The 12486-nt window shown below is 46.1% G+C and overlaps 5 protein-coding genes across 5 annotated transcripts; 4 read left to right on the top strand and 1 right to left on the bottom strand.

Moving 5' to 3' along the window:
- Positions 1–15: 15 nt before the first annotated feature.
- cym1 (pitrilysin family metalloprotease cym1) lies at positions 16–3238 on the top strand (the record flags this gene model as incomplete). The annotated part of the gene is made up of 2 exons (XM_057098618.1): positions 16–395; positions 463–3238. 2 exons carry the CDS (start codon positions 16–18, stop codon positions 3236–3238), a joined length of 3156 nt encoding a protein of 1051 aa, XP_056963754.1.
- Positions 3239–3826: 588 nt separating this feature from the next.
- On the top strand, positions 3827–6280 carry N7533_001967 (fungal specific transcription factor domain-containing protein; the record flags this gene model as incomplete). Its single annotated transcript, XM_057098617.1, has 8 exons — positions 3827–3878; positions 3986–4107; positions 4191–4492; positions 4556–4991; positions 5045–5351; positions 5429–5643; positions 5698–5761; positions 5817–6280. The coding sequence occupies 8 exons, from the start codon at positions 3827–3829 to the stop codon at positions 6278–6280; spliced, it is 1962 nt and encodes a 653-aa protein (XP_056963753.1).
- A 152-nt stretch (positions 6281–6432) lies between these two features.
- On the bottom strand, positions 6433–7489 carry N7533_001966 (class I SAM-dependent methyltransferase; the record flags this gene model as incomplete). The annotated part of the gene is made up of 4 exons (XM_057098616.1): positions 6433–6954; positions 7013–7159; positions 7242–7262; positions 7319–7489. The coding sequence occupies 4 exons, from the start codon at positions 7487–7489 to the stop codon at positions 6433–6435; spliced, it is 861 nt and encodes a 286-aa protein (XP_056963752.1).
- A 1098-nt stretch (positions 7490–8587) lies between these two features.
- N7533_001965 (uncharacterized protein) lies at positions 8588–10100 on the top strand (the record flags this gene model as incomplete). Its single annotated transcript, XM_057098615.1, has 7 exons — positions 8588–8671; positions 8768–8806; positions 8864–8953; positions 8975–9115; positions 9416–9473; positions 9550–9623; positions 9960–10100. Coding segments are annotated over 7 exons (627 nt in total), but the record flags the coding sequence as incomplete, so codon positions are not given.
- Positions 10101–10205: 105 nt separating this feature from the next.
- Positions 10206–11103, top strand: N7533_001964 (uncharacterized protein; the record flags this gene model as incomplete). Its single annotated transcript, XM_057098614.1, has 3 exons — positions 10206–10346; positions 10609–10797; positions 10906–11103. The coding sequence occupies 3 exons, from the start codon at positions 10206–10208 to the stop codon at positions 11101–11103; spliced, it is 528 nt and encodes a 175-aa protein (XP_056963750.1).
- Positions 11104–12486: the final 1383 nt, after the last annotated feature.

Raw genomic sequence — 12486 nt, 5'->3', positions numbered from 1 at the left:
TTCACTTAAAACAACATGTTGCGCTCTTACATGGGCCTGAGCAGGGCCCGCGCTCCAGCTCTGCGCCAACCCATCTCTAGTCGCGTTTTGAAATCGAACTCGGCGATCCCCCAAATATACAAGGCGACTCGATCAGCATCCACTGTGACAAACATCGACAGCTTCCCAAAGATTGGCGACAAGCTCCATGGTTTCACTGTTCGAGAGAAACAACACGTTCCAGAGCTACACTTGACTGCGGTGCGGTTGACTCATGACAAGACCGAGGCGGACTACTTGCATGTCGCTAGAGATGACAAGAATAATGTTTTTGGTATTGGATTCAAGACCAATCCTCCCGATGCGACTGGTGTCCCACACATTCTGGAGCACACAACGCTATGTGGCAGCGAAAAGTAATTCCTATCATCTACCTGGATGTTGATATGCCAGATTGACTAACTTTCAACCTTCCCCTCCCAGATTCCCTATTCGCGACCCATTCTTCAAGATGCTTCCACGATCCCTGTCAAATTTCATGAATGCGTTTACAGCCTCCGATCACACCACATACCCCTTCGCCACGACAAACCAGCAAGATTTCCAGAACCTCCTGTCCGTGTATCTTGATGCGACTCTGCACCCCCTTCTCAAAGAGGAAGATTTCCGCCAGGAAGGATGGCGACTTGGTCCCGAAGACCCGCGCGCTCTTCAATCGGCCCCCGGAGAAGCCGAGAAAAAGGCGCAATTAGATGATATCGTTTTCAAGGGTGTTGTGTACAATGAGATGAAAGGTCAAATCTCGGATTCCAACTACCTTTACTATATCAAGTTCAAGGAGAACATCATCCCGGCTCTCAACAACTCTGGAGGTGACCCGGAATACATCACTGATCTCACACACAAGCAGTTGACCGACTTCTCCAAGCGCAACTACCACCCGAGCAACTCCAAAATCTTGACATACGGAGACATGCCGTTGGAGCGTCACCTGGAGCAGGTCGGTGCCGTTCTAGATGGATTTGACAAGGGTCAAATTGATACCGATATCAAGCAACCCGTGAACCTTAGCAATGGTCCCGTCAATGTCACTGTCCCTGGTCCCATCGATACCTTTTCCAGCGAGGACAAGCAGCATAAGACCTCTACTTCATGGTACATGGGCGATTCCACCGATATTGTCGAGACTTTCTCTGTCGGGATCGTTTCTTCTCTTTTCCTTGATGGATATGGTTCTCCCATGTACCGTGCGCTTATTGAGAGTGGCCTGGGATCGTCCTTTACCCCCAACACTGGTCTGGATAACTCGGGCAAGACCCCTGTATTCTCCGTTGGTGTAACCGGTGTGAGTGAGGCAGAGGCTCCTGCTGTGAAGCAAGCTGTTCAGAATGCATTCCGCGAATCCGTCTCCGCTGGTTTCAGCGAGGAGAAGGTGCGCGGCTTTCTGCACCAGATGGAGCTCTCCTTGCGCCACAAGACCGCCAACTTTGGAATTGGTGTCATGGAGAAGACTATCTCATCTTGGCTGAATGGCTCAAACCCCATGAAAGAGTTGGCCTGGAACGAGGTCATTGGAGAGTTCAAGAGGCGCTACGAGAAGCCCGGCTACCTCGAATCTCTGGTCGAGAAGTATCTCCTTAATGACCAATGCATGACTTTTACCATGGTAGGAACTCCTACCTTCAACAAGGACTTGGATGACAAGGAGGCCGTCCGCCGTCAGACTAAACTCTCGCAACTCATTGAGGAACATGGCTCGGTTGAGAATGCCGTTGCCAAGTTAAGCGAAGAGGAACTGCAACTTCTGAAGGTGCAAGAGGATGCACACAATGCCGATCTTAGCTGCCTCCCAACACTGCGTGTGAAGGATATCTCACGGGAGAAGGAGCGCAAGCCTGTGCGCGAGTCGAAGATCGACGATACTGAAGTTGTTTGGCGCGAGGCCCCCACCAACGGCCTGACATACTTCCAGGCTGTCAATGCATTTGACGACCTTCCTGATGATCTCCGCCTTTTGATGCCCCTCTTTAATGACTGCGTTATGCGCTTGGGCACAGCTAGCCGATCTATGGAGCAATGGGAGGACTTGATCAAGCTGAAGACTGGTGGAATTTCTACTTCCTCCTTCCTTGTAAACTCCCCAACTCAGTTGGATCAGTTTAAGGAGGGCCTGCAGTTCACCGGTTTCGCTCTAGACCAGAACATCCCCGAGATGCTGGAAATGCTCTCGGCTCTGGTCATGGAAACCGACTTCACCAGCCCTGCCGCCCCCGCAATGATCCAAGAGCTTTTGCGCTTGACCACCAACGGAGCGCTAGATTCCGTCGCTGGTACCGGTCACCGATTTGCAGTTAATGCCGCTGCTGCCAATTTGTCACGCAGCTTGTGGGTCCAGGAACAGCAATCTGGTCTGGAACAACTGCAAGCCACAGCCAACCTCCTCCGGGACGCTGAGTCCTCCCCAGAGCGCTTGCAGGAGCTGATTGAGAAGCTTCGCCTCATCCAGGCGTTCGCCATCTCCAAGACTTCCAACCTGCGAGTGCGTATGGTTTGTGAGCCTGAGAGCGCTACTCGGAACGAGTCCGTTCTGCAGAAGTGGTTGTCTGGGTTGCCCAAGACTTTCTCCCCAGGTGGATCTGGATCTACTTCCTCTTTCAAGTCTGTTGACAAGGCTCTATACGACTTGCCCTACAAGGTCTACTACTCTGGCCAGGCTAGCCAGACTGTGCCCTTCGTCGACTCATCTAGTGCACCTCTCACAGTGCTCTCCCAACTATTGACCCACAACTACTTGCACCCCGAGATCCGCGAGAAGGGCGGCGCATACGGTGCCGGTGCTAGCAACGGGCCCATTAAGGGTATTTTCACCTTCATGAGCTACCGGGATCCCAACCCCATGAATTCTCTCAAGGTTTTCCAGAACAGTGGAATCTTCGCCAGAGACCGCGCCTGGTCTGAGCGCGAGATTGAGGAGGCTAAGCTTGGTATCTTCCAAGGCCTCGATGCCCCCATGAGTGTCGATGACGAGGGCGCTCGCTACTTCCTGAGCGGTGTCACCCACGAAATGGACCAGAAGTGGAGAGAGCAAGTCCTGGATGTTACCGCCAAGGATGTCAATGAGGTTGCTGACCGCTTCCTTGTTAACGGATGGCGCAAGTCTACTTGTGTCCTTGGTGAGAAGAAGGACTGGGCCGACGCTAGCTGGGAGGTGCGCAAGCTGTCCATGGGCCAGCAGGAAGACGCGTCTCCCGCGGCTTAAGTCACCATCCCTTCTGTGTATTATTAAGTTTTGCATTTACGGCACGTTCCGATATCTATGCATGACCTTTGTACATATATGTATAATATCTGTCCGGTTTGTCTATGAATCTCCGGTCATCTCTTCTTCGGTTTTCCTTTCCTTCCTTCTCTTCTCTTCTCCCCTCCCACGAACCCGCGCTTCAAGATCTATACGTGTCCATGACACCAGAGCTCCTCACAACTGCAACTAGCCTCCTCCTTTGGTTGCAGAGGTGGCATCCTATTCCCTTCACGGGGGATGCAGCGCAAGAACAACAGAATGTGAGCCCTTGAGGCACACTTCCATCTCCGTTTCTCGGAACCGCCCTGGACTTTTCAGCCTACGCAGGGCGGACTAAAAATGCGAGAACATTATTATATCGAGCACCTGAGTTGTATCACGTAGAAATGAATTTTATATCCTCTCCATCCCCATAATTCATGTGGATCTCCCCGGAAAATGGGCCCGTGCTTCTCCAACCATCACGTGCCTATGTTAATCACGACCGACTCAACTTTGGGTTTCTCCTGGATCTCGTAAGATGCGACCCTTTGATCTCCAGTCGCGATGGAGAAGCAGACCAAACTGGTCCTGGGACCTAAGCCTACCAAGGCATGTGGTGAGTTCCCCCATTTTCCACTGTGCAGATCGGAAAGGTACTGATTGTGCGGGACCAGTCAATTGTAGGCGATTGAAGGTATGCGCCCGATGATGTGCATTGCATAGGGTTTCGGAGTGATCTTCGATTAACCGACCGCCCGCAGATGAAATGCGAGGTCTCAGGGGCTCCGCCATGTCGCCGATGTAGGCATACACAAGCAGCATGTGTATTTAAGCCTCGTGCCAATGTGTGTTTGTTTCCGAGGTTTTCTACTATGATTACGCCCCGCAATGCAATGCCTCGCTCGTTGTCAATTAACCAACTATCAAGGCTTCTGCCATTCATGAATTCATCGATGAGGCACAGAGTGAACTTTTGGTCACTAGAACGTCGACGGCACCTGACCAGCAAGCTATCCTCGACCGCCTGGACCGTATCGAGGCTGCGCTTGGCATCTCCCAAGACATCTCGGATATAAATTCCGTCTCTCAGGACATGAGTATCGACGAAGAAGTAGACCCTGTACCACTGCAGGGCGTTTGGAATGCTGTCGCCCATTTGAGATCCATCACGCGGCCAGTGCCGGATGAGAAGGTCTGGTCACGTCCCACTATCAAGAAGCTTTGGAGCTCGTGCGTATTCCTCCAAACAAGCATGATTACAACCTCAACGTGTTCCTAATTGATTTCACCAAGATTCCTAAACAATCTGCCCCTTCTGCATTTTCTAAGCGACCGGGACGCATTTGTATCACCAACACCATTACTGCTCGCATCTGTTCTCTACATTTCCGCTCTCCATCACCGATCATCCGAGCTGGCCTCGTTCGATGCGGGTTACTTTGCAGCTACTTGCAGCGCTATAAATGAACTACTTACACCAAGCTTTAGACCTGGCGTCTCTCTCAGACGGGAAAGCCATACGACTGATGATTCTGCCGACTCTTTACCTCCTAAGCGGCGAGCATTTAACGATATCCTCGGACTTATCATGGCGAGCTTGAGCTCCGAGGCTTATATTGATGCCACTGGCTCATGGATAGCGATGGCCTATCGCCTCTGGCTGGATCACTGCCCGGCTCAAATAGATGCTACTAGCCCAGAATGGCGAGGTCTATTCTCTGGCCTTCAGGTAAGACATCATATACCGTGATCTTTCTTTGTTAGAAGTCACTGACTTTACAGGTTATCGATATCGAACATGCCTCCATGCATATGTCATATCCTATGCTGCCCCGTCAACCTCCAACGCCGGGTATCCAGCGTGTTGACAACCATATGGGGAATGCATACCAGAGTCTCTCTGATATGATGCACTACGGTCTCAGCCACTTTGTGGGTAGGGGGCTACCGACTATCTGGTCTTCAATTAATGCCGATGTTCCTGATAGTCCTGTCATTCAGACCTCATTTACCGAACAGGACTCTGAAGTCATCCGCCTTTGGGCGCGGAAAATTGACGATTGGCTTGTTAAATATAATGGGGCATCCCGTAAGCTCCTTTATTCCATATCCGGGCGTACATAATGACTTGAACCTGGGGTCTAACTTCTCAACGCTGTTTTCTAGAGCCATCTCCGTCAGATAGACAGGGTATCGTGATACTTTTGCAATATCATTTGCATAAACTATACGTTCTGTCAATTTATCACCCTGCTCGGGGGTTTGACTTGAGTTCGGCAAATATTACTCCCGTCGAGAGACATGAGCTGCTCGTATCAGCGCGTGCGGTATTGAGGTTACGCCAGGACGATGCGAGCATCTGGTCGAATTGGGACTTGATAGTAAGACTATGCTTGTTTCTTATTTATTCATATATTACATACTGATGATCCCAGATGATCACATGGGCTGCCATTCTCTTGCTCCGCGGCGTGGAAGACGGCATGACCCATCAAGACGGTAAGAATCCTGATCTATAGTTAGAAGGAAATGAACGAGACTGACACTCCTTTAGACCTCCACCTCATCCAAGCCCATCTCCGCAGCCTAGAAAGATCCTACCAATCTTCCGAAAGCGTCCACACCGTTCTCTCCCAACGTCTCGAATCAAGCATGCAAGCCATGCACACTCCACCCGACACCACCTCAGCCCTTGCATTCCCAGTAGCCAATGCAGATGATTCCTGGGCTATCTTCGATCAAGAAATCATGTCCCTCGCAAACCCACCGTGGCTCTTCCAGGATTCCTCATTCCCCCAAGCCCAGAAATCTCCAACCCATCCAGTCCAGCAGCCCGTACAGACTGGATTGCAATCCGTACCCTACGGCTCGGGTCTTATGCCAACTTCGGCTCAGCAGTTCGCGGCTAGTGCACAGTGGGGAACACCCCCAGAGGCCATACAGGATGCTTTGCCGTCTACACTCAACCGGATATTCGGCAATGAGTCTCATCAATCACATAACAGTGGACTCATGTAGATAGTGGAGAACTTTATCTGTACATATTTTCCTCAACGAATAATTGCCATCCCATAGACATCATCTCACATACTACATCAACAGCTTTTGCTCGGGGTCCCATTGAAACAGCTCGTCTATATTCCCACCTCATCGTGCATCTTCCAACCACTCTATAGTTTTCTAACCACGAATCGTAGCTTAAAAGACTCAACATTCGCATGATACTTATCAAACCCCTTATCAACTCCCTGCCAATCCTCCCTCCAAGAATCAACCTGCCACCTCGTCCCCGTCTCCCTCTCAACCTGTTCCCACATTCTCTTCCACGTAGCAAGATCATGCCGGTAATTCCCCGGCGCATTTTCTTTATCATCGGGATCCTCGGGATCCGTCCTCCCAGCTTGCCTCCCAATTAAGAGAGACCCAGGCTCAGGCCGAAGAAGAGTAACAACCCGCTTGATAGCTTCGACCTGCTTGTCCCATGGAAAGAGGTGGAAGAAAGAAGCTGCATTGACAATACTTACCTTTCCGGTAAGCTTTTTCACCAGCTCGGAGTCCGAGTCGAAGATATCTGCCACGATGAAGTTGCAGTTCAGGGTTTCGTGATCGGCGAATAGATCATAGCCGATGTCGAAGAAGTCTCTTCGTAGGTCGGAGGCGTAGATGTTTTCCGATGGGACGCCGTCGTAAACCTATTCGATTTTATTTAGCTTCGACTTCTTCGACAACTGTAGGTGTAGTCGGTCTTACTAGTTGCCGAAGCTCTTGTCCTATCGCACAGCCTACATCCAGGAGTTTTTCGCCGGACTTGAGCCGTTGAAGGACCTCGGCATAGACGGGGGACTGAGGGATGCTCAGATCAAGAAAGCGGAATGACCCAATGCAAGGGTATGGGAACTGAATCTCGTTAGCTATAGAATTCGCATACTAGGCCGACCCATAAGAGGAATATCTTCTTGGATGAAAATTCCGGACTTACCACTGAATAAGCTCGTTCTCTCTGGATCACCCATTTTAGCACATCGATCTGCACGTTAGAGTCTTTCTTTAGCTCACCACATCCACAACATGCTGCAACACCCGGTCTGATGGTATTTTGCTATAGTTCTCCAGTATGGTCTTCGCCGGTTCTGGGATCTCGTCGATTGTCGGCTCGTACCAGGGTAGCTCCTTTGGGTCCATGCCCTTTGAGAGCATACTCTGGATTTCGTTCTCCGCCTTGGCCATGGTGCAATTGCTGGCAGGGCAGAGGCTAGCCTGGTGATGTGAGCTATAATGGTGACAGGACTTGTAAGCTCAGAAATCCCGGAGCTTGTATGATATGATTCTCGCTTCGAATTCGAAGAACCCCGGGAGTCGGCGACAGCTGACGACGAAGCCCCCGCAGCGGGGAGTGGATCCTGTTCGGAGATAACTTCAGGTTGACCTTACCTAGGTACCTATACGTAACATATTTCCCATGCAATGTGGGGCTTTCCTATTCTAGGTGCTGCCGCTTTAATGAGGGCGCTCAGAATCAGACTCACTGAGTAGATTTCAGTCCGAGCTCATACTCACTGAGCAGCTCAGAGTAGGTCACGTGGTATATTAGTAAGGCTCTGAGCCTCTCTGAGTGATCAGTGACTGCTCAATGATTGCTCAGTGATTACTCAGAGATTGATCAGAGGCCTCTATTGTGCACCTAGCCTACACCCTGCCCATGCCAAAATTGGCACACAGCCCCACAACAGTGCTGAGGAGAAATACTTTTTTGATGGCCTACTGAACCTCAGCTTCTTGAGGTGTTTTTCCCATCCCCGGCTCGGCCAACCTAGAATAGATTGGAAGGGCCATATGAAGACAAAAATGAAAATAAAAACAAAGATTTGTGTTTGTAAGGTAGCGCCACAGGACTAGTCTCCCTTTACTCGTTTCATCTACGGCTGCCTCCACATCAGACCTCAGGTATAAATTGAAGTTGTAGGACCTTCCAGTATTTGCTGCTACATTATCTTCTTCTATTTAATCTTTTTTTATTCACGTTTTATCCCTACCTTCGCACTGGCACGGCGATTTTCCCATCCTAGCTATGGGACGTAAAATATTCTTTTCCCAACAAGATGGTCCTGCCTAAGGAACGCACCATAAGCAATCGGAAAACAACGGCTACGTATTTGGTACTTACGCCTATGAGGATTCTATCCGTAATAAGGATAAGAGGATACCTAAGACCAAGAATATATATTATGGTGCTGTAAGATAGTAGATGAAGTGAGTTTTCATAGATTGTATGCTGTCCGCTGAGTTACACACTGACATATCTATAGATTTGTAGAAGAATAAAAGATTGAAGGATACAAAATGGGGCCAGGTTGTACGACTCTAGATTATATACTGATTAAAGAGTTTCTTCGTTGGTACACTTATACTGTGTGAGGCAAAAAGAGCAAAAATAGACGGTCGGTGATAACATTGTGCCTTAATATTGCAGAAAGGCTATTTAGCGGATTTAAAGAAATTATATAGCTTACAATCATAAAGGAAGATCGGATTGAGATATTCAACGTAAGCTATAGTTATTTTCACTTTTTTGTAATACGCCTTAAACTTATTATAATATAGTGGATAAGGAGAATATTATTAGAAACTGAAGGAACTGTTGAAAATATTAAAGATCCAGATCACAGTTTTACCAAGAAAGATTTTCTTTGGGTAATAGTGTCTATGTAGTAGGTAGACAACCGGCGGTTCATACCTAGATTGCTTAAGGCTACGATAATACTGGCTCTTCGACTATACCTATTTACCGGTGTAAGGATTGGGGCTTTCATTCCACCTTACGATAAAAGATATATGAAAGGGCTAAGATATGAGGTGATTATACTTCTATACAATAAGTTATGTATCACTAACTATAAATAAAGGATATCATTCTAGTACTTTTCCTATCTCCAACAGGACCTTAGAAAGTAGAATAGAAGGTTAACCAAAAATAGCTTAAAGGTAATCGAAACCCGGATTATACAGTATAAGTCGTCTGAAAGATAATATTGATCCGGTTAAATTAAATTAAAAGTCTCTCGTTAACTATAAGTCAGATTCAGAATCGGGCTTTACGATATAAAGAGACCCCAATTCGTATCTGGCTATTTCCTACTGGCTATGGCCCTCTAGTACAGTGCCCTATTTAGGATTGAAACTGTAGAGGACTTAGCTCAGTATAACTTTTCTAGTAGAAGACCTATTGAATTATATTGGAAAGATAAGTATTTGAAAAAGCCTATCCTCAGAAATATCATAGCTACTAGTCTATAAGATATCCTACTTACTAAAGAGTGATTTTGTGAGCTACTGCGCGGAATCGTTACGACTGCTGGATATAGTAAGAGTGTGACCGTTTATAGGATTCGTAAGTATCTTGGGTCCGTCATAGAGGGTAGGATAGGGAAAGATTGTAACTATTGGAAAGATATCTTAGCTGACTTCTAGTATAGGAAAGCATGGATCTGCCTTAGTATCTTAAATATATAGGTATAAAGATGCAGGAATATACCCTAAGGAGTATTTGCTTTACTGCTCTTTAATTGATACTGTATTAGCTGTCTTAGGTGAAGAAGAATAGTCAGATTATATTGACTACTTCTAGGGGTTTGAGAGATTTTACGAGTATAGGTATCCAGGGGAGTTGCCTGCTGAGATTGAAGCCGATATCTTATAGATACCAGAGCTAATTGAGATTTACTGTCGAGTTGAGCAGCTTGAAGATATGAACACTGACAAAGAATCTATAGTTACTGATAAGCTGAAGTATAGAAAGACTTTGCTACGACTCCGTATTATTGGTCTGAAAGAATATTAGAACTAGTGGGTACAAGACAGACAAGACCAAAGAATTCTTAATAGGGGTAAAGAGGAGCCAATCATCAACGATAATAATGTCTCTATACGGGCCTAATCCTTGATTATGTCCGAAATTGCTAAAATCTCAGCTCTAATATCTTCCAATAGAGAGCTTTTATTCGACAAAATACTCGCTTTTATGGATGATTTTAAGACCCTCTGTGAGTGGGACTACGATGTTGTCTATCTTCCGCAAGAAAGCCTGGTATAAGGTCAATGCCCTGTAGAAGATTGCCGTAAAGATATAAGCTAGTGAGTCGACTAAGGTAAAAAGAAAGTGATGCTCGCTAATATTTTCCAGTTTGAGTAGACCGAATAGAGGAGCTCATATCTACAGCTATATTTGACGCATGATAGCTGTACATCTTTAGGTACTAGAGTCAAATTTGAAATTTTACTATAAGTGTATAAAATAGTTTAAATCATATTAGTGGAGAGATCATTACTCTTTTCATATACAGTCATAGAAAATACAGTATTGTGAAGTCATAGTGTACCGCAACACAGTGATCCGGCCCGGCTACTGCCCTTTTTGTTTATGGAACAAGGGTCTTCATACCGAAGATCGATTACATCAATATCTTGAAAGTGCAAATTTAAAGCAACACATCGAAGATAAGTATATTAATACAGACCATCAGCACGGCGCAGGACTAGTATATAGATGTAGTCAGGTATTTTTTGATAAATATAGTCTTCGACATCATCTACATAATACTCATAAGCTGAAAAAAGCTATATAGTTAAATCCAAAGCCCTTGTAGGGGAAACGAAAACGTACCCTAAAGTCAGAAGATCGGTTGTCTCTAAACATTGAGGAGAGGAGCTCGATGAAATTTTACACCTTAACTTTAGGTGAATTTGAAAGGCAATCTTCTACCGATAGTGATTCAATAAAAGATAACACAAGCGACTCGTCTATATCTTGTTTGTCTAAAGATACTACGCCGCTTAGCTTATAGCCAACTACCCTGGGTGTAGAGGATTTCATTGATCTAAGGATCCTTGAGTCCCTTACCATTGGTAATAAAAAAACGAATATAAGTTAGAATCCTCTTTCTATGGATGATTATTCCTCTCAAGATATCTTGGATGAGTAGAAGATGGAAGAGTAGCAATGCTGCGGGTCTCTTATGATTTCTGCTACTAAGCACTAGGATTCGCCCCACTGCTCTTCAAATGAGGGTGAAGACCATAAGATCTTGATCAATAACACAAAGGAACCAACATATTTATCCCAGAGCGACGTCACTAGGGAGGCACCCGACAGCGCCGAAATTCCAGGGAAAGATTATCCTATCACCATGGCTGACCAAATCAAACCCCCAATAATACATTGTGTTAACTTTCATCAATATGAGCTTTCCCAGGAAACATTTCTCTGCGGGTTCATCTTAGTTGTTGTCAACAATAATAATTGCTAATTTTAGTGGTGAATATCTGATAACCAAGAGGCGCATGATAGTTTTACGTGAGCACAGGTACGTACTTGATGTAGTAGGCCGGTACGGCGTTAACGTGTATAAATAGTAGTGGTGTTGTCGCCGGTCTAAGATTAATTCTTGGTTGAATTAGAAAAGTTTTCGAATAGAGTTGTTTAGTCCACAGTGTGGACAAGGTAAGATATTTGAGCGGAAGTCTTCCGCGGCAGGTAATAAGCAAGGTATCTTATGCTACAGTACGTAGGTTTAAACGTTTAACATGACGACAGGTCGTTGACATAGTCAGATGAGTGTACGGGTGCGAAGCACTGGAGTATAGTACAGAGGATAACTATATTCAAAGCTTTTGTATTTATTTGGAAAGCAGCGGCGGCGTCGAGGTCTATGAATGGACGTGTTCCTGATCCGTATATTTACTAGAAGGCGATGGCAGGTGTTCGTAACTACAAGCTCAGATCCAGATAGATAACTTTGGAGGAATTACAAAGGGAATACCAACGTATATCCTCGTCTTACGCGGTGGCAATGAAGATTATTGACGAAAAGTCTGGTAAGTGCAGACAGCGCCAGTTATTACATACATCTGCAAATAAGCTAACGTATATAATTCCGCAGATTATCGATACGTACTTTAGGACTTATTGTCAGGCTTAATTCTTTGAAAAAAAAAACAATGGAAGCTTAGGTAGGGAATATTAGTCGACACATAGTGTTGAAATTCAATTTTGATAGAATGTATAGCGTGTACAGTATAGTGATGATGATGATAATGATGATGATTTCATTTACCCTGATCCCTCACCTCAAAGTTGGATCCCAGATCCTGGTATAGGAGTGGCACAGGGTAGCTGCTATGCGAGGTAGTATTAAGGCACCCGTTGGGTCTATAAGTAGTCATATCTG

The sequence above is a fragment of the Penicillium manginii genome, assembly GCF_028828005.1.
Source record: "Penicillium manginii strain IBT 31320 chromosome Unknown utg000002l:1.0-5564898.0:1.0-5567710.0, whole genome shotgun sequence".
NCBI lineage: Eukaryota > Fungi > Ascomycota > Eurotiomycetes > Eurotiales > Aspergillaceae > Penicillium > Penicillium manginii.
Note: the sequence above shows the minus strand (reverse complement) of the source record. Positions and strands in the feature narration are given on the sequence as shown.